This window comes from Bufo gargarizans, chromosome 5, assembly GCF_014858855.1.
Source record: "Bufo gargarizans isolate SCDJY-AF-19 chromosome 5, ASM1485885v1, whole genome shotgun sequence".
Classification (NCBI taxonomy): Eukaryota; Metazoa; Chordata; class Amphibia; order Anura; family Bufonidae; genus Bufo; species Bufo gargarizans.
Window position 1 is genome coordinate 95,011,819 of NC_058084.1, and position 22,402 is coordinate 95,034,220.

General features: G+C 40.6%; 1 protein-coding gene across 1 annotated transcript in view; it reads left to right on the plus strand.

Annotated features, from left to right (window-relative positions):
* Positions 1-22,402, plus strand: part of ATP6V1H (ATPase H+ transporting V1 subunit H) — a 147,802-nt gene that overhangs the window by 107,942 nt on the left and 17,458 nt on the right. Inside the window, exon 14 of the mRNA XM_044294499.1 lies at positions 12,286-12,399. Coding sequence (XP_044150434.1) covers positions 12,286-12,399 — 114 coding nt within the window. The remainder of the gene's footprint in view (positions 1-12,285; positions 12,400-22,402) is intronic.

The following is a 22,402-nucleotide window of genomic DNA, read 5'->3' on the forward strand; positions in this document are numbered from 1 at the left end:
ATAGCTTTTTTTTACAATAATCACCTTTCCAATCCCCCGCTGCTTTGTTTCGAGTGTCAGGGTCCCTGCTGTGCTTTCCTTTCTGCTCCTGTTCCCAACACATCAGGAATTGGTGATTGGTGAGCGGCATTTACAGCCATTTCTTGCCATGTCAAGAACCAGCAGGAAGCGGAGCACATCTGGGATCCAGGCACCATTGTAACAGCAGCACTGAGGGAGTAGAGAGGTGAGTATGTCTTTTTTCTTTTTTTTTGCCATTTGCATGTCACGGGCAGTGTTTTTTAATGTGCTGGAATACGCTTTTAAATGATATTGTAATTATTGTGGTGTTCTACTTTTACTTACAAATGACGGAAGATGGACAGATGTGTGCTAAAGACTCGCGAAGGGTTAAAAATATAAGGACATCTAAAGCATTCTGCAAGCATTGTTTCTATTGCACAGGGAAAAAACTGTGTGATAGAAAACTATTTTACTTTATTGTCAGTGATTTTAGAATAGGGGGTGAACAATGGGAGAAAGCAAGTGCTGAAAGCAGCTGAATGGCGCAGCAGAAATGAGAGATAAGATGCTCAATTTCCTTGTAATGATTGTTTTTCACCTTCACAAACACCCTCTCTATATCCCTTGCACATGGTAGAATAGTCTGGAGATGGAGCTCAATATAATAGAAATTTCAGACTTGGATCGTAATTTAAATGTTAGCATGAGAATAAAAGTTGCTATGAAAAAAATACTGTAAAAGAAAATTAGAGGGTACAGTATCCCTATCCTTATTTCAATAGCACCAACATATTCTACAGAACCTTTCTATCTGAAGAAATATAAAAATTGCAAAAGTAAAACCTAAAGGGGTTGTGCAGGCAGTATATATTGATAACCTTCATTACACTGCACATTGTCTTCCTTGCTGCGGTGACGCAGTGTAATTCAAGTGAATGTGTGATGAAGAGGAAGTAGCGCTCACATGGAGAGCCGCCATCTCTACAAACAGCTGATCGGTGGGGGTGCTGCGTGGCAGACCCCCACCAGTCAGTTATTGATGACCTATCTATATACTGCCTGCACAACGCCTTTTAAAACTGCTAATACTGTAAGCAGATTTAATGTCCAAAAACTAAAGAGTATCGCTACATAACCTAAGAACACATCATAATTGTCTCTTAGGTAGGGGGGCTGCCGACTAAGACCCATGCCCATTGGGTGACTTTGACTAATGTTTGCAGTCTAAGGCTACATGCACACAACCGTATTTTGTTTCAGTGTCCGATCCGTTTTTTTTTGCGGATAGCATGCGGACCCATTCATTTCAATGGGTCCGCAAAAAACAAGGACAGCACACAGTGTGCTGTCCGCATCAGTATGTCCGTTCCGTTGCTCCGCTAAAAAAATAGTGCATGTCCTATTTTTTTTCTAGTTTGCGGACAAGGATAGGCATTATTACAATGGATCCGCCCAAAAAACGGATGCCATACGGAATGTCATCCGTTTTTTTTGCGGAACCGCAATTTGCGGACCGCAGAACACACACGGTCGTGTGCATGTAGCCAAAGGTAGTAGTCAAAGGCTTCAGATAGAAAAGGAGTAGAGAGCTTGCCATGCTTTTGCACAGCTCTCTCAATTCAAGTCTATGGGAGTTATGGAAACAACAAACAAGCACACTTGAAATGAGGGATCCAGACTGAAAATGAATTCTGTGGGCACCTTTTGGCTTCTAAGCCTAGATATTTAAGAGGCAAAACTTTTTTGTGGGCCGAAAATAAAAAATCAAAATTTATTAGGGCATATGAATTCACGAGAGGAAGGTTCCCCAGCTTGGGACTCTCCTCTTTGAGCCAGAAGCTCCCTTTGTGATAAACTTGAACTCTCCTTGTATTACTTGGACAACCTTTAATCTCAGTGACCGCCAGGTGATGTAATACTACCAAGCCTGGCTGGCCATGGCTTCCCGCGGAAATATCATCCGTTTGCTAGTAGTGGGATCTGCAGAGATCTGCTGAAAGCCACAGCACTGTGGGAAGGGGTTATCTCTCATGTCTTTAATTCATTATTGAAAACCCAACACGTACTCTTGCTATTGTAATGTCTAAATCTGTGCTTTGTTTGTCTTAAGATTCCCCACTACATTTTTATTTTATTTAGTCACTCCCTTCGTTTCTCAATAACCATTACCTTTCTATATGTTCCTGAACAATATCTCCAAGGCCTCCTGTCTATCCACACCTTTTCATAGCATTGTACTATCTCTATGGTTACTAGAGACAAGGTTATGAACTCTTTATAGCAGTGCTTCTATTCTGTATTCAGAATCCAGAGAAGTAGAATGACTTAATCCATTTGCTTATCTTATTCATAAAAAACAACCACAATCTTAATATCTCTGGGCTATATTTTCACCAGGGTATTACTCTCATTCTGATTTGCTGGGGAATATATCATAGTAACATAATTTGTAAGTAGGGCTGAAATGATTACTCAAATCAATTGAGTAACGACACCCCAAAAAAATCCTCGATGCAAATTTTTTGCGTCGAGGATTTGTTTGTACTATGTGACCACAGACCGTGAGTCTGGCGCTTGGTATTACTCACCATTCCATTCTCTCCCGCCGGCCGGCACCGCGCTGTACTGTCCTCCTCACGTACAGACATTGTCAGGATGTAGTGCACGTAAGCGTCAGGAGGACAGTGCAGCGCGTGAAGAAGAGACTGGAAGAGCTGTGGATTGTCATCAGCACATCTAGCAGGGAAGGTAAGTATTTCACTGGCGGCACAGGGGGAGTAACTGATGGCACTGGGGGGAGTAACTGATGGCACTGGGGGGAGTAACTGATGGCACTGGGGGGAGTAACTGATGGCACTGGGGGGAGTAACTGATGGCACTGGGGGGAGTAACTGATGGCACTGGGGGGAGTAACTGATGGCACTGGGGGGAGTAACTGATGGCACTGGGGGGAGTAACTGATGGCACTGGGGGGAGTAACTGATGGCACGAGGGGGAGTAACTGATGGCACGGGGGGGAGTAACTGATGGCACTGGGGGGAGCCTAATGACATGGAAGGGGCTGATGGCGCTGAGCACTAATGGCAGGAGGGTCTGATCATGGCATGGGGGGGCTGATGAGTTGTTGTTTTTTTTAATATAAAGTAAAGCATTCTTTTAATTACTATTTTTCTTATTAGAGTACTCAATTACTCATTGGATTAATCGGTAGAATTCTTGCTTCCAAAAATAATCGATAGCTTCAGCCCTGTTTGTAAGGCTGAAAAAAAGCATATGTTCACCCAGTTCAGCCTATTATCCTGTAAAGTTGATCCAGAGGAAGGCAAAAAAGCTAATTTCTCTCTGTTTAGGGGAAAAAAATTCCTTCCCAACTCCAATTGGGTAATAAGAATAGTTCCCGGGAATGACCGTTCTCCAGAATTCTAGTAACTATAACCTGTAATATTATTACCCTCCAGAAATACATCCAGGCCCCTCTTGAACTCTTTTAGTGAACTCACCATCACCTCCTCAGGCAGAGAGTTCCATAGTCTCACTGCTCTTACCCGAAAGAAAATGAAAAAGTTCACCTTTTAGTAAGATGTGAACACAAACTTTGAAATACTTCTAGCCCTTGGGCTTGAACCTTCTCTCCGCCTTTGAAATGTCCAGATAGGGTATGGTTTTGGATGCAAGTTCAGTCAGTTTTGTCTAAGATTGCGTTCAGTCTTTCAGTTTTTTTATTTGTGGGTGCATTCGGTTTAAAAAAAAAATTCACATGCGTGAAAAAAAACTGAAGAATAACATCTACATCTCCTAGCAACCATCAGTTCCTAGCAATCTGTTTTTCACTGAAGCCCCATTAACTTCTATGGAGCCAGAGCTGCGTGAAAAACGCTGAATATAGAACATGCAATTTTTATATGCCCCAGGGAACAGACCTGCATGATTCAAAGGCTTGGTAACTGGCAGACCATAAGACTGAGTGAAGCTGGATCTATTCTCTGGTGTGAACAGGGACTTGGAGGTGACACAGAGACCTATATGTTAGTTAGAGCCCAGACGGGCAGATGTTTGTATTTATGCTTTCTGGTGCTGGTGCTGGAACCTCACCCAGTGACATTATAACTGGAAAGATCATCTGTACTGCTTAAAGTGACACAATAAAGCACTGTTTGGGCTTGGAAACCCCTTGTTTAATGAGAAGTCTGTCCTTGCCGACCCCCTGTAAGAGAGCGATCCCTTACAACATCCATTGGTTAAGAAAAAACATATTGAATAACCGCAAGACAAAACACTTGAAGAAAAGCACTGAAAAAAAAAAACATTTACAGAATCTGCGCTAAATTTTGTAGACTTCAAAATCTGTCATGTGAACATACCCTAAGTGAATAATGAAGGAAAGCCCATTGTGTTTTGTGTGAATATCCAGAATGTTCTAAAACAGTTCCTTCCATCTTGGCAAATAAGTTTTGGGGCAGGGCATCTGCTACAGCCAGTTGCCTTACAGCCAGAATCAACATTTTTATTGATAGAGGGATTGCTAAAAATGTTTTTATTTTTGTGTGTTTTCTACAGTATATTTGGTGTACTGACATATGGGTAAGATGAATGGAAGGCAGGTGCCCCGATCCTCCAGTCTCAAACACTAATGGCAGAAAATATTGAATCTGTCAGATTTGTATTTCTCATAATTTGTTTGGCGACAATCTAGCAGCTCCATAGACAGTAGAGTAACACAATATCTCTGCATTTAAAGATACATGTACCCTACTGTACTGGAGTCAAAATGAATAAATGTGAGACTTATCTATCTAATGACATATCATGCCAAAAGAGAAAATAACCTCCCAGTCTGTGAGCTCTGCGCTGCGATTGGCCAGCGCTACAGCAGAACAAGGGCAGACTCCGCCTACCATAACTTAGTGACTGAAATCTCCGCCTACTATAACTTAGTGACCGGAGATACCGGAGGGCATAGCAGGAGAACGGAGCGGCGCCCAGGGATAATAGTAAGTGCAGTGAGATCCCCGGGCGCCGCTCTCCATGTCTGTATACTTAGTTCACAATGTCAGGATCGGTGAAAGGGAGTCTGTCACCAGAAAAGGCAGGGCAATCCTAAAACACTGTCTGTTCAGGATGAGCTGAGCAGATAGATATATAGTTTTGTGGGAAAAGATTTAGTAAAACTTGTAGCTTTATACATTTATATCTCTGCTTTTTCCATTCCTGTGAACAGCTATCGGTACAGGGGGATGTGTTATCAGTGACTGACTATCTCTTATGTACATTTATACACACACAATGCTATCAAGCACTGATAACTCCTCTCTCCTGTACCGATAGCTGTTCACAGGAAGTAGAAAAAGCTGAGATATAAATGTATAAATTACAAGTTTTACTGAATCTTTTGCCACAAAACTATATATCTTCTCAGCTTCTCCCGCTCTAGAACATGGTGCTTTCAGATTGCATTGCCTTTTTGTGGTGACAGGTCCTCTTTAAGCATTAGGCTATTTTCACACCTGCGTTAGGTGCGGATCCGTCTGGTATCTGCACAGACTGATCCGCACCTATAATGCAAACTATTGTATCCGTTCAGAACGGATCCGTTTGCATTATGAAGAACAAAGTCAAAACTGATCCGTCCTGACTTACATTGAAAGTCAATGGGAAATGGATCCGTTTTCAATTGCATCATATTGTGACAGTGAAAACTAATCTTCTCCCATTGACTTACATTGTAAGTCAGGACGGATCCGTTTGGCTCCGCAAAGCACTCTGCAAGCAGCGTTTTGGTGTCCGCTTCCAGAGCGGAATGGAGGCGGAACGGAGCCAAACTGATGCATTCTGAGCGGATCCTTATCCATTCAGAATGCATTCAGGCTGAACTGATCGGTTTTGAACCGTTTGTGAGATCCCTGAAACGGATCTTACAAACGGAATTCAAAACGCCAGTGTGAAAGTAGCCTTAAATTGTCTCACTATTTAACAGAAAAATCTGTCTCCGGGAATGATTGTATGGTTCAGTAATAAAGTCGCACTCCAAAGAGCAAAATTTTGTCCATGTGCATTTCCATTATTTTTTTTTTCTTTAGTGCATGCGTCTTTGAAAGCAATGACTTTTTTTTTTTTCCCCTTTCGGTTTTGTAAATTTTGTGCCTTTTTTTGGTTATCCATAGAGCTTTATTTTTATGTAATTTTATATTAGTATTTTTTTTTTTACAACTAGGAAAATTTAACAAAGGGAAAAGTAGTCTCTTTTTAACATTTAAAATGTTTGTTTTAATTATGTCCCCTTTCCATAATAATCATTTTGATATATGGGATGTATGGGTTGTTGCTTTCGGCGGGGCTAGAAACTGTGGTGTGTGTGTGGTTGTATTTTTTTATTTTGTCCTTAGTTTTTAATTTTACGCTTCGTGCCTCGCGTAAAGTCATACAAGTCCAATAGGGGCAGAGCTAATCTGGGTCTGCTAAGACCCAGCAGCTTACACAAGCTCCTGGCCCCGGCAAATACATGACCACTGTTACTGTAGCAGGAAGCGACATTGCGCTGGGTATAGATCAATGGGGAAGGCAGGGAATGGAAAAAAACAACAACTGCCTTCTCTATGGAGAGCCCTGCTGTCAATTAAAGCTGGCTTCCCGCTCCCGCAGCTGTACGATTAATGCACAGCTGCAGACTCTGCAAGGACATTTGAAAATATCTATGCAGAGATATGTGCTGACCGCCCGGACAAATATAGGTCGGCCTTTATTTAAAGTTTAGGGCTATGTAGCTTGAATTCGCTTTTGTCTCGCATGATAATCACAATTATATCAGTTTGTGCAAAACCAATACGATAGTTGCAAATGGTATGCAATTTTTTTTCTCCATTGCAAATAGCAGAAATTTGTACTTTCTCCTAATTTCCTGGGCCCCCTATCTTAAAGGTAGTTATCTCTAGAAAACTGCAGTGCTCCCATCATTTTCATTTTTATCAGCAGATCCATCACGGTGGCTGTGTTCACATAAGGCCCTTTACACATGTAGATGAGCTGCTGTATCGAGCACGGATTAATAATATGGGAAGTTGATCGGCATTTGCTTACTTTTATGTTTATGTGGCAATTACTGGAAGAGATTTGAACAAGCAGTCGTTTTTGTAATCTTGAATGTTCATTCAAAACCCTCTTGTCATAGTTGCCTTGTTTGTGAGCGGAGCGTCCCCTTTTCACACGGGAAGAAAGACGCGCTATCGACAAATTTACGAATGGCAAATGGGCGTTTGATAAACTGTTGGCTAATTCATGCCATGTTTGTCTGTATTAAAAGTATTCACTGTGCAAAGCAAAAATTGTCATCTTTTTAAGTAAAATCTTTGTTTTTTTTATGGCTTGGTATTCAGGAAAGGGGTTGCAAGTGGTGATGAGACCAGATCAACATTCAGAATACGAATTCTATACATTTGCATAAGTTTTAATGTTATTTTGTTCCAATCATTTAACCTTTTTGAGGCAATCAACTGTTCCTGCTGTGACAACCTTCTGTGGGAACTTTTCCACAGATTGACCGCTGTCATTGTGAAGAAGCCTTGTTAGTGACTGCCAAATGCTTTCTTACAGCGGGCGCTAACGGGCCTTAGGCTGGGCTGCCACCTTTTTACGGCGCTTTAGTCTAAGTGCTGGTCTCCCATACAGTGGAGAGCCGGGCTCCTGCTTTAACAGCCTGGATTGGGAAAAGTGCTGATCTGGGCAGTTTAACCCCTTAGATGCTGTGGTCAAGAGCTACCCTGGCATCTAAGTGGTTTAGAGGGAGGGAACTCCCTCCGTCTCCCATCGGCACAAATGAGATCACGTGGATGCCAATGTCTTTGCATGGCAGCCTGGGAAAAAAAACTTCAAGTTTAAAATGGGTACCACATATTCCTTGTGCTAGTTTCTTGGCACTAGACTAGCCACTAAAGAGTCTTTATTAACTGTTTACTTTTTTTTTTTTTTTTTTTTTTACCTTTAACCCGCAAGAATTTGTATTTTTTTTTTTTAGGCCTTTTTTTGCTTTAACAGTATCTGTAGCCATGTGAAGTCATTCTACCTAATAGGAATACATTTTTCCATGTAATTACTTAAAGTAGTTTTAAAGATGTCCCATTTAGAATTTTTGACAGTAGTTGTTCCCAGCTTATGTCATGAAGTAAAGAATAAGTAAACAGTTTCAGCATTTGGTCCGAACTTCTGAAAAAGTTTGGATTCGGTCGATCCAGAATTATTTTTGAGATTGAGAGCGAGAGAGCCTAGTACACAAATGTGTGTTTCTTAACAATATATCTGCCAAGAGACACTTGTATATGCAACTCGCATATCTTAATTCGGCTAATATGAGAAAAGATTAGCATTATTTTATGTTTTGGAAGAAAAGCTAATTTGAAGCCAAAAGGTATACAAATTAGCTTGCCTGACAAAAAAAGAAAAGAGGGGAGATCCTTTCTAATGCCAGAAGAATTAAGATATGCGATATACTCTTCCTAGAAACCAAGAATAGTGTCACCAGGCATACAATAGTCATGCATATTTCTTTGTCTCTCTAATGATAGAGAGCACCCCAAAGAGAACCCCACAAGGCAAGTCAACCAAGTAAGATGAGTTTCTCTTGAGTCATTCTGGTTCTCTTGTTCTCCTAAAAAGAGAATTGTCTTGCATGTTTCATTGAGAGATGTATAAGTTTTGTAGGATGTTGTAATTCTCTTGCTTTCAGTTGAATGTTACTTTGGAGGTCTCTCTGGTTCACATGACATTGAATCAAAATGGTGACATAAAATAGCTGAAGGTGTTTTTGCTATACAGGTGATGGATGGATGCTCGTACCGAAACCAATTAAAAATAACAATAAAAATTGTCAAACTTCAAATTAAATGAATCATCTGTAGTTTGCTCATCTCTAAAGTGAAGACCTTAACGTGGCTTAACATAGCATTTTTAAAATTTAAGTACCAGTATTTGTGCCCTCCTAGTTAGTTATTTTTACTGTTGAGGTAGAATGAGTGTTGGGATTTATTTTCGTCAATAAACATTTTTTTCTAATGTCACATAATCCCTTTACATTTCTGACCTCTATTGCAATAGGAGAAATTGTACTGATTTAAAAAAAAAAATATTATTTCATTCTACAGCTGCTTATAAACGATTATTTATTGTCACTGTATGAGATTCTTGTAGATAATGTGCCTTCGCATTAAAGATGAAGTAAACATAAGCCACATTTGTGCCAGTGGAATGCTAACCCCTTACATTAGCAGTTTCCGATTTGCATTAAGAATAGCTCATGGCAGATAACATCTAAGGGCTCTCATGGGAAAAGCTGCTGTGCACAAATGGAAGTTTTTTTTATATTTGCTGGAAATGCTATCTAAATGATGTGCTAGAAGAGAGGGAGAATAGTTTAGTTTTGTCTATTTAGTTTATTATCATGTTTATGAAGAGATGCACATATTTTTTTTTTATTGTCCAAAGTGTTTTTTGTTTAACACGTTAAGGACCCAGGACGAGAATGCTCGTATTGAACTGTTAGTGTCTTAAACTGTAAGACGCTAACAGTTGCCTAGGAGACCCAGCCTGGGGGCTCGGCATCTACGGAGGCCTAAGAGGCACAACCCCCAGGCTGGGTCTCCTAGGCAACTGTTAGCATCTTACAGTTTAAGACACTAACAGTTCAATACAGCACAATACAGATGTATTGTGCTGCATTGAAACAGGGATCAGACCCTGTAATGTTGAAGTCCCAGAGTGAGACAAACAATAAAGTGAAAAAAAAAAGTTAATAAAATTAAAGTTTTACAGGCTGTGGCTGTGAGCTGTGCGCTGCGATTGGCCAGCGCTACAGCCTAGGAGGAGGAGACGCCCAGCAGAACAAGGGCAGACTCCGCCTACTATAACTTACTGAGCGAAGATACCGGAGGACATAACGGGAGAACGGAGCGTGGCCCAGGGATAATAGTAAGTGCAGTGAGATCCCTGGGCGCCGCTGTATATGTCAGGATACTTTGTTAACAATGTTTTTCAAGGTGAAAGGTCCTCTTTAAGAGAGCTTTGAGCTTAGCTGCTTTAACCCTTCATATATCATGCTATAGGCTTTAGAAATCAGACGGGAATGATAGTAGCTGAAATTGGAAGCAGGTTTCAGCTGCTTTCACTCCCAACCCGATTCTAAAAACTATATCTCGCTATCTATAGCAGTTAATGCTTTAATCCTGGTCACATTTTAAAGGTTGGATTATGAGCTTTCAAACAAGACCATGCCACTAGATGCTACACAGTCTAAGAAATGAAGATTTAAAGAAGCTCTTCTCCCTTCAACTGGCTGTGATCTTAGCCAACTTAGAGGAGGAGAGGAGGGCAGTAGGAGAGTTGACAGATTGCAGTGAGGAGAAAAAATAAATCTTCTGTCATCAACGATTATCACTAGAAAGGAGTATCTAATATATTAGCTCTCACAAGGTTACGTCATAAGAAAAATAGCATAATAAAAACTGCATAAATTTGTCATCAAGTGTAATGACCCTCAAAATAAAGTTATCATGTTACATATTCCTCATAGTAAATGTTATAAAAATAAATCCTACAAAATAATGTTAAAATTGCTATATTTTATATCCCCCCCCCCCCCCCAAAAAAAAAAAAAATACAAATACAAATTTAGGTTATGTAATACACTGTATGTACCCCAAAATCCTTTCAAAATACTACAACTCATCCCAAAAAATTTAAGGTCTTATATAACTAAATAAGGCTACTTTCACATTAGCGTTTTCAATTCCGCTATTGAGATTCGTCATAGGATCTCAATAGCGGAAGAAAATGTTTCAGTTTTATCTCCATTTATTGTTAATGAGGACAAAAATAAACTGAACGAAATGGAATGCACCAAAATGCATTCCGTTCTGTTTGGTTGCGCTCCCATCGCGGACAGAATATCGCTGGAAGCAGCGTTTTTTCTGTCTGCAGTGTGTTGCGGATCAAAACGGATCCGTCCTGACACACAATGTAAGTCAATGGGGACAGATCCGTTTTCTCTGACACAATAGAAAACTGATCTGTCCCCCATTGACTTGCAATAGTGTTCATGACTGATCATGAACTATGTGGCTATAGAAGACATAATACAACCTGATCCGTTTATGACGGATGCATGCGGTTGTATTATGTTAACAGAAGCGTTTTTGCAGATCCATGACGGATCCGGAAAAAACGCTAATGTGAAAGTATCCTAAAACACAATGGGAAAATTAACGTTAACGCGTGACTGTTAACTCTGCTACATCTGTATTGGGATAATATTTGTATTATTGATGATTATTATCTCTTTGAGCAGGTTGTCTGTTTACACTGTGTCTTGTCAGGGAAATCAGCTGACAGCTCATGTGAAGCTTTATTCCTTTTATTCTGATCTCCTGACAGCTCGGAAACACTCATTATAGCCCAGTTCTTATCACACTGGTAAGAATATGGCTTAAATAAGTGTTTATGAGCGCTTCAGAGATGAGGACTATGCATAGTGTCAGAGGAGAGGTCAAAATTTTACCCTTTATAACAAAAACTGCTGAAAATGTTTAATAATGGCCAATTGAAATGACAAAATTGGCAAACTGCAATTTAAAAAATTGCCCTTGAAAGTGTACATAGCCTTTAAGGCAAAAATTTGTTATGACACTAATATGCACCAAGTTGTGCACCTGCTATATTTACTTTAGACATAAATCTACAATTTAAAAAGTTACCTTTTTCAAGAAAGTGTTTCCAATTTTAATGCGACTGTTGGAGTTAAACAGACATGTTCTATGATATTCTGTATCCGTGTACAAAAGACTCTTCCAACAGCAGAATCTTCTTGTTTACCAATCCATCATTGCGGTACCAATCATGAGGACTTGTATGGTCCAACCTCTGGGTCCCTTACCTATCTCGCAAACTGAGCCGGCAGAGTGACGTGCACCTTTCAGACAATGAGGGCATATCCTAACGATATGCCCCTTTTGTCTGAGCTGGGAGTACCCTTTTAAGATAAAGAGCTACGTATCACAAGCTTTAAGTACTGTTTTCCTGGCATAGAAGCAGTGACCGGGGATGTATGCGAGTGTATTGTTACAAACTAAGACCCATGCACCCATGAGGTATGATTGAAGAGTTAATACGTGTGATATGAAAGATGAGAAGAACTTTCTTTATACTCATGAGTCATGAAGTTCTGAAAAGCTTCAGCCCTCTCAGATAAATCTATCAGGCTGTGCTAAAGATCAATAAGACCATTCTTTCTTCATCTTTCAGGGTGATTGAGCAGTTGGGTGGGAAGCAGCTGGTAATGAACCACATGCATCATGAAGACCAACAGGTTCGCTACAATGCTTTGCTAGCAGTTCAGAAATTGATGGTCCATAATTGGTAAGTGGCAAATCATGAAGACATGGTTCTGATGGTAAATCTGCTAAATGAGTTTTGTCAAAAGCTAAGATGTGATTTAAATGATTGAATTCACCCAGGTGACTAGATGTAATCACTTTAATCTGCTATTAATGGGACATACAGTATTTTTTTTTTACAAATTTTTAACCTGAAAAAATCTTGCTTAAAAGTGCCTGTGTCTCATAGTCTGCAGTCAGTGGTCCAGTTGTAATTTGTATAATTATATAAATATTTAATATCTAACTTCCTATTGTCTAAACCTGAGGAGGCGTCTTATGGCCAGGTGCGTTTTATAGTCCGAAAAATGCGGTAATACTGAATTATCAAACATTTTGGTTTATTCATTTGCCAATGAAATGTCTATAAAAATTTGCAGAAGCTACTAATAAAATATGTCTAAATATGTCTGCTGAAGCTTTTTCTACTCCTTTTGTCATCATATTAGGTTTCCTTCCAATTTTGGAGACTTCTAAACCTTCATACTATCAGATTTTCTGTCTTCTGTTTTTATTCCTCTCACTTCTTCTTTTTGCATTATTTTGGCTGCCGTTTTAGGAGGTTTTGTGTCGAGTCTTAGGTTAGGATTACACAGGGTTTTTGCTGTGGTTTTGTGTTTTTGAGCTTTAGTTTTAAAAATAGCTGGTCAAGCAGTGGTGAAACCACATGCTGTTTTCCAAATTTTCAGCAGATAAAAATACAGAAAGTTGCACCTGGTAAGGTGGTAACCACTTGCGACCCTTAAAAAAAAAAAAAAAAAAAAAAAAAAAAAACACATGCAGTATTTCCAATTGCTCCAAAATGCAACAAATATGGAGCAAAAACACCCTTTGCAAACCCAGCCTTTCATTTCACTCCAGACCTCCTTTGGATAAGAATATATGTTTAGATGCCCTAGTACTGTGATGGTCAACCCTCTGGCACTCCAGCTGTGGTAAAACAACGACTCCCAGGATGTACACTTGCTTGGCTGTTCTCAGAACTCGATAGAAACGAATGGATCATGCTGGGAGTCGTAGTTTCACCGCAGCTGGAGTTCTGGGGGTTAGCCAGCACTGCCCTAGTAATTTTAAGTTAATTGGTGCAATTTCTCCCACAAAAATAGCCACCTCCACCTTAATATGAACACATAAAATATCTATATGTAATATAGAATAGGAAGACGTGTGAGCTGTGGATCATGAGAGCATAAATCTGTCTGGTGTCCTCATTCACTTAAAAATGAACATCTCTTAGTTTGCAGCTTGTTAATATCAAATCTCCTAATTATCAGTAGTGTGCTTGTGTTGATGGCAGCTAATTTTATGTAATTTAAGAAGAATTTGTATAACTTCTTTTATACAAGCTATTGGCATTGTTCTGCACTTTCCTATTCATTGGTAAATACAGCCCTAAATACAAACTGTTTAGAATAGCAGTTTTGTTTTTTTAATATGTCTTTTTTGTTTGTTTTTTTTATCCTTATTTACCTTATTAATAAGAGGGATACAAGGTAGCAAAGGCTTCCTGGAGTGAGAGAAATCAAATGAATTGGAATAAGCCATTCATTTTCATTACACGTCCTCTCGAGGTTTTATTAAAGCTTAGTGACCACTAGGGCTCTGCTTATATTTGCATCAGTTTGTCTTGTTAATACGTTTGTCAAATGCACTCTGTGGTTGGTATTTTCTTCATAGCGTAAAACTGAATGAAGAAGCAATGTTTCTTTGTCATTTGTCGTAGGCCTGCTTTAGGTTCTGTCACAACCAGACAGCTGAGAAGCTCTGACAGAAGCCTTTCAGAACCTCCTCCTTGAGTTTTCTTTGTTGTGGTATTCAGTTCTTCATCTCGTTAGCCTCTCCCAGCTGTCATGTAGTTGGACTGATTGCATCCCTTTAAATTCCGCCCCATAATGCATTACTGGGCGGCTTATACTTCTTCCTGGAGTGTGTGTGCATGCTGATCCTGTTTCCCAGTCTGTTACAAAGTTAAGTGTTGTACATTTATCTGTTATTTTCTGTTTGCTGGATCCCAGGTGACCCTGACTCCCTCCGTGTCTGGTGTAGGGAGCCGGTGGTCATGTCCCCTCACTATTGTAGGGTGTTCAGGGGTTGTATAGTCGAGGTACGTGGATATGCAACCATCCACCTTTGGGATCTTTGCATAGGCTGAGCAGCCAGGGAAAGTGCTAGGTCTTGTGCAGGGGTCCCCCTTTTGGTTCCTTAGCTTTGGATCCAGTGAGTCATATATGAATGTTGCTTTGTCTTGTTTCCTGTACACCGTCCGTGACAGGTTCTCAACGTCCTGATTGACTCCCCTGATCAACATATCTTGGATTAGGGCTAGGTGATTAATCAAATTCATCTGATTAATTTGCCATTTCAGCCGAGCACGATTCTGATTTTGGTCAGAATTGAGAAATCAATATTTGCTGGGCTCCTACACTCATGGCTAATATCTGGCCGAGGGAGGCAGCCTCAGAACAGACAGCAATGTGTGGTGGAGGCCCGGGACCCATCCCTGAGGGAGACCGCTGCAGTATGATAATATACTAGAATCCTTATGTGGAGGTATACGCTTGGAAGAAAATAAAACAAGCCAGGGAGTGATCCTTGTCAGAACTTGTATGTATTTGTTGGGGGAGATATCATGAATTGGTGGGGTGCTATTCTGTGCAGGATCTTCTACTGTAGCGACTGCTCTGGTGAGGTTCAGAGTGAGTTACAGCTGTAGATTGAACTTTTATTCAGATCAGGCCAGTTGGGTTCTTGTAAGTGGAACCTCACATCTGCATGCCTGTATGAAACATTGTGTCCTGATCCAGTGTTTCATGTTGTATACTCCAGCCACATCAGAAGCTACATTAAAGAGACTCGGTCACCAGGATCAACCCTATTAAACCGGACATGCTGCCTGGTAGGGCTCATCATGCTGATTAAACCGATATCTTTCTTTTGTCTTTATGCTAAACAGCTGCAGAAATATCTGTTTTTATTCATATAAAAATTAGATCTTGGAGTACCAGAAGGCGGGGCTGAATCATCTGAGCACTGCTATGTAACATCCCCCTGTGCTCTGCACATTCCCCTCTCCCCTTGATTGACCGGGCTGTACATGCTGAGGACAGAGGTCCAAGAGCTGTGTGCTACCATGTAAATGTCATATACACTATGCACTATAGCTTCACCACACTACGATCTGCTCAGAAAGCTAATCTACATAATCCTGCTTTATTCACAGTCACGTGATTAGAAAGACTCCAGTGATATGTGATAGCTTATAAGCATAGAAAAAACATCATTCTCTATGGGATAATAATATAGCTTACTGGTATAGTGGTCTACCTTACATGTAGAGATCCCTGCTTCAAGTCCCAGGTGAGATGTATGTTTTCTCTCTTTTTTTCTTTTATTTAAAACCATCTTAAAAGGCTAGACTATAATATATAATCAACTAATAATAAAAAGGCATTACTATATTGAGAATAGTGTTTTGTTGTTGTGTTTTTTTTGCTAAAACCTATTACTGGTTTATTCACAATACATGATTATAAAGAAACCAGTGATATTTATTAGCTTTCTAAAAAACATTATTCTCAATATAATAAGGACATAGACTTTTCTTATGGGGGTAAATGTGGAAGCAAAAAATATCTGAAGAAAAAAACTTCAGATTCTCTCAAGATTCACCAGTGATCCATAACATTACAATATAGATATTGTTTTTTCTGTGCTTAGAAGCTAACACATATTACTAGTGCCTTTAGAATTATATATTGTGTCTGTGGATAAAGCAGTAATATGTAGATTAGCTTTCTGAGCAGATCTCAGTGTGGTGAAGCTATAGTACATAGTGATATGATATTTACATACCAGCACGCAACTCTTGGACAGGCCTCTGCCCTCAGCTTTCTTTCTAGCCCTGTCACTCGAGGAGACGGGGGAGTGTGCAGAACACAGGGGGTGTTACAAAGCAGTGCTCTAAAGCTTCAGACCCTCCTCCTGGTGCTCGAGTTGCTCATTTACATATGAATAAAAACACATATCTCTGCAGCTATTTATCATGCAGACAAAAGAAAGGTATCATTTTAATTAGCATAAGCCCTACCAGCCAGTATGTCTGGTTTAGTAGGGTTAATCCTGGTGACAGAGACTCTTTAACAATTCTGCCGGATTACTATCAGTTCTCATACTGCAATGCCTCATAGCGCTGTTGCCTTTTGTTGGATGGGCATCAATATAAATTATTATTTACCCTGTCCTGATTGTAAGTCACAGCAGTCTCTTCCAAAGCTGCATAGCTCTGGTGCCTATAGGTGATGCAAGTCCACTGCATGTTTATTAATTCCATAAAAAATATGGTACAGAGTAGCGTAATCGTAACCAGACATTAAGCCGAAATGCTTAAACCTGTTCCACTGCTCTGTACCATATTTTCTATTGGCATTAATAAACCTGCAACAAGAAAAAAAACTTTTTTTTTCCAGCACAAAAAATTTTAAGTTTCCTACACCAGAAATTCTGTGCACATGATACTGAATCTGCACACATGACCTGATTACTTGCGGATTTTCGTGCGGTAAATCGGCAGTTTTGTACAGTACCAGCAAAGTGGACAAGAATTTATGAGAACTACAGTAAAGCTGCGGTATTGTGGATTTGTTCTGCAGCATGCCAATTTGTACAGCAGATTTCTCTGGCAGATTTTACCCTTCTGCCGGCTTTTCCACAGCAAAAATGCATGTAAGGCTACTTTCACATTAGAGTTTCTATTTTTCCGGTATTGAGAACCGTCATAGGATCTCAATACTGGAGAAAAAGGCTTCAGTTTTGTCCCCATTTATTGTCAATGGGGACAAAACGTAACTGAACAGAACGGAGTGCTCCAAAATGCATTCCGTTTCGTTTGGTTGTGTTCCTATACCGGAGAGCAAACCTCAGCAAGCTGCGGTTTTCTTTGTCATGGGATGCGGAGCATCTGTTTTCTCTGACACAATCTGTCACAATAGAAAACTGATCCGTCCCTCATTGACTTTCAATGGAGTTCATGACGGATTCGTCCTTGCTATGTTAAAGATAATACAACCGGATCTGTTCATAACGGATGCAGATGGTTGTATTATCAGTAACTGAAGCGTTTTTACTGAACAATGCCGGATCCAGCAAAAACGCTAGTGTGAAAGTAGCCTAATAAGTGTGGTTTTGTTGCTGTTTTTTTCTGTATGTTTTTTGCTGCAGAAACGCAGCAAAAAACCACAACTGATTTTTTTTTTCTGCTGCCTTTTTTGTTGTGTATTAATTCCCTTGTATAAATGTAGCATGCCAAACAATTCCTAAATGCTACCGTCACCTATAAAATGGTGGCCTACTTCTACTTAAAGGGAACCTGTCACCGGGATTTTGTGTATAGAGCTGAGGACATGGGTTGCTAGATGGCCGCGAGCACATCCGCAATACCCAGTCCCCATAGCTCTGTGTGCTTTTATTGTGTAACAAAACCGATTTTGATACATATGCAAATTACCTGAGATGAGTCCTATACGTGAGATGAGTCAGGGACAGGACTCATCTCAGGTTAATTTGCATATGTATCAAATAGTTTTTTTTACGCAATAAAAGCACACAGAGCTATGGGGACTGGGTATTGCGGATGTGCTAGCGGCCATCTAACAACCCATGTCCTCAGCTCTATACACAGAATCCCGGTGACAGGTTCCCTTTAATGTGGCAACGTCAGGCTCTGATGGCACAGTTTGGTGACCTGGTGCCTTAGAGAAGACTTTCTGCTCCCACCAGCAGATATGACAGCAGTTTCTTCATTGTATTTAATCATAGTTGGGTGGCAGGATGGGGAAGCCATCAAATGTATCAAACACTTTGTTCCAGCTCAATATTTTTTTGGTTGCAAAAGAAAAATCAAGACAATTGAGAATCACCCATAAGGTTGAAAAAAATGTATTTTTTATTTTAACTCCATGCTGCCCAGCCCTAGCTTACTTGGATATACAGAATTGTGAGTTAAGTTGGAGGGACTGGCACCTCAGTTGAGTGCCATAACCTCGTCAGTAGGATTCTGAGCTTATTTGACGAGTTTGTTTCCAGGGGTAGACACAGTCCACCCATGGGGATTGCTCATGCTCGATTTTTCACCACTTAAGGCTTCTTTCACACTGGCGTTTTGGTTTCCGTTTGTGAGATCCGTTAAGGGCTCTCACAATCGGTCCAAAACGGATCAGTTTTGCCCTAATGCATTCTGAATGGAAAAGGATCCGCTCAGAATGCATCAGTTTGCCCCCGTTCCGCCGCCATTCCACTCTGGAGGCGGACACCAAAACACTGCTTGCAGCGTTTTGGTGTCTGCCTGATGATGCAGAGGCTAACGGATCCGTCCTGACACACAATGTAAGTCAATGGGGATGAATCCGGTTTCACTGGCACAATAGAAAACGGATCCGTCCCCCATTGACTTTCAAAGGTGTTCAAGATGGATCCGTTTTGATAATAAAGATAATACAAACAGATCCGTTCTGAACAGATGCATGCGGTTGTATTATTGGTGAGGATCCCTCTGTGCAGATTCATGATGGATCCGCACCAAACGCGAGTGTGAAAGTAGCCTAAAGAGGTTGTCCCTCCAAAATTACTCTACATTTTTCAAACTGGTCCCAGGATCTGAATACTTTTGTACTGAGTTGTTAACGGAAATCTATCCATACAGCGCCACCTGCTGTTTGCCTTTTTTCTAAATTCTCTGGCACTGTCTCGCTGAGGTTGACTCACATGCTCAGATCCATCCTTCAACTGCGACCAGCTGTAGTAGAAAGGACAGAGCAATTGGAGCAATGAATGAGGACATCTCTGGACCCATGTGAGGTACATGGCTGGTTCTAAGTTTCTTAGAAAGAGTTTGCTATGAACTATATAATGTATATTATTTTTTACATTACTCATGGGATAACCCCTTTAAGGCAAACATTTGATTCTTAATATTATGAAGAATTCTACACTTAAAGGGGATATCCGAGACTAAAAAATGCCCCCCATATATCCGTGCCCCTCACAATGAATATACTTACCTGTCTCCCTGCGCCGCTCCTGCTCCCTGCACCGCCACTGCTACTTCTCGTGCGCAGATGAAAACATCCGCTGTCGAGGGGGGAGTGTGTGGGGGGGGGGGGGGGGGGGGACAGCAGCCAATGGCAGATGGGAATGAGCATCTGTAGCGTCACCTGCGATACTAGGGAGGCTTGTCCCCATCCTCGCCTGCCATTGGCTGCTCCCCCCGACACTGGATGTTTTCATCCACGCACGGGGAGAAGCAGCAGTGGAGCGGGGAGCCAGGTAAGTATGTTCAGTATGAGGGGCCCGGGCATATGGGGGGGAGGGCATTTTTTTAGTCTTGGATAACCCCATAATTCAAGTGTCTGTGAAGGTTCTCATTTCTCCAGGTCATGGTATATCTGTAAAGAATAAATCAAGGTAACTGGACGTACTGTAGATTTCTTGAAAACGCTTCACTCGTTCTTCCAACGAGCTTTCTCAATTCTGAGTGATTGTACAAAAATTCTGGGAATAAATATGTAACTGAATCCACATCTGGTAATTATACCCAGCATTGGGTCAAAGGTGTTGATTCCATTATCCTAATTGGAGTCAGTAGGTGATAAAGACTTCCCAGTGATTTCAAGTGATTTCACTGTTCGTAACCTATATATGTGTACAACGGAAGGTGCATTTTTAGGAAGTGTTATGTTCAAGTAACTTTGAAATGAAGGGGCACCACAGTGTAACTTTCACTCTGCATTTTAATGCAAGGTGAATAAATCCACGGATGCCTTCACCAGCCCTTAGGAAGTATTATATGTAAAGGAATTTATTATCATTTCATAAATAAATCAGGGTTTTCTATTTTTATGGGTTTGAAGTAAATTAAACTGGAGTAAACTTTAGGCAATACAGTGATCATATCGCCTATAATAAAAATGATGTTATGCAAACTGCATGCAGACATGGCAGCATTACCTCTGCACCGTAGAAATTCATTTACTCTTTATGTCCTGTATAGATGCCTTTACATACACAAAGTAATGAATTTTTTTATTTGAATTTTATGTCTTATTGTACGGTGAATGCTTTGTACACATTGGAGGCAGTAGTCCTCCTCTCTAATGCTCTGTTGTATCTTAAAAAGATACTATACTGTTAGGCTACAGGGACATGTGATGTACATTTTTTTAATGGCCATCACACGTCCGTTTTAAGACCAATCATAGTCTCTGGGGTTATTTACATGGCAGTTTTTTTGACCCAGCACACAGCATTGTGTGTTTTTTTTTTTTTTTTTTTTTTTATTATTTTGGGGAGAGGCGGGTGACTTCAACTTTTATATTTTTATTATTTATTTAATATTTTTAAAACTTTTTTTTTTTTTTTTCAAGTCACCCTGGGTAACTATAACTGCCAATCAGCCGGGGTACTCTGTTATGGGAGCGGGAGCACACGGCTTCCCCTACTGGACCACTCAGTTGCCGTGGTTACATCTGACCACAGCATCTGAGGGGTTAAAGGCTGATCGCATACATCCGCCGCGGGTCTCTGCTGTTTGAAACGGCACAAACCCGGTGGCTGTAGCACCCTCTGCATCTCAAATGACCTACCCTCAGCATAGGCCATCAATCAGCAGGGGGCTGACAGCCTGCAGATAAATCTGGAGCGTTGTGATCGTTCACTTCAGTGAGATCAGCGCTGCAGTTACCAGCCCCATCTACTACACAATGGACAAAGCTGTGTATTTCCAGCAGCAACTTCCGGTGCCAGAGCTGAAAGGGAACAGCTGATTGACAGGGGTGTGGGGTGCAGGTTTATTTCAATGTGATATTGAGGGCCTATCTTGAGGATAGGTCATCCATCTGAAAATCCTTGACAACCCCTTTAAGGTTTAGGCACCATCTTGAAAGTTGAGATGGTATGTATTTCAGTGCATCAGTGAATTCTTCATTATGGGTATGGATGGCAGTGACATCCATAAACTGTATTTAAAGGGGTTCTCTGGGAATTATTTAAAGTGGCTGCAAGCAACCTGTCCTAGAATGCGAGCGGAACTGGTTGCCTCCATTTGCAGAACTGCCTGTGGGGGAGGGAGTGAGGAGGCAGGACCTTACTGCACACTACACTGCTCTACAATAGATAGTAATGATGTAATCCTGTCTTCGCTATACTGTTATTGCTGAGCCGTCTGACAGGAGCATTCCCCAACGTGTACCATGTGCATCTCTATAAATTAGAATATCTTGGGAAAGTTTAATTTATTTCAATTCAAAAAGTGAAACTTGTATATAGATTCATTACACACAGCGTGATTTTTTTTTTCAAGCGTTTATTTCTTTTCATGTTGATGATTATGGCTTACAGCTAATGAAAACCCCAAAATCAGTATCTCAGAAAATTGGAATATTGTGAAAAAGTTCAATATTGTAGACTCGTTGTGTCACACTCTAATCCACTAATCAACACACAAGACCTGCAAAGGTTTCATAAGCCTTTAAATGCTCCTTCAGTCCGGTTCAGTAGGTTACACAATCATGGTGAAGACTGTTGACTTGACAGTTGTCCAGAAGTGAGCTGTTGGCACCCTCCACGAGGAAGGTAAGCCAAAGGTCATTGCTAAAGAAGCTGTATGTTCAATGAGTGCTGTATCCAAGCATATTAATAGTAAGTTCAGTGGAAGGAAAATATGCAGTAGAAAAAGGTCCACAAGCTATAAGGATGACCACAACCTTAAAAGGATTGTCAATGATGGGCCTTTTGAGAATTTGGAGGAGAGGTGTGGGAAACTGCTGGAGTTAGTGCTTCAAGAGCCACCACACACAGAGGTATCCAGTACATGGGCTACATTGTGTCAAGCCACTCATGATTAATAACCACGTATCACTGCGCTTGATTGACCAGCAAACTCACCTGACCTAAACTCCTTAGAGAATCTATGGGGTATTGTCAAGAGGAAGAAG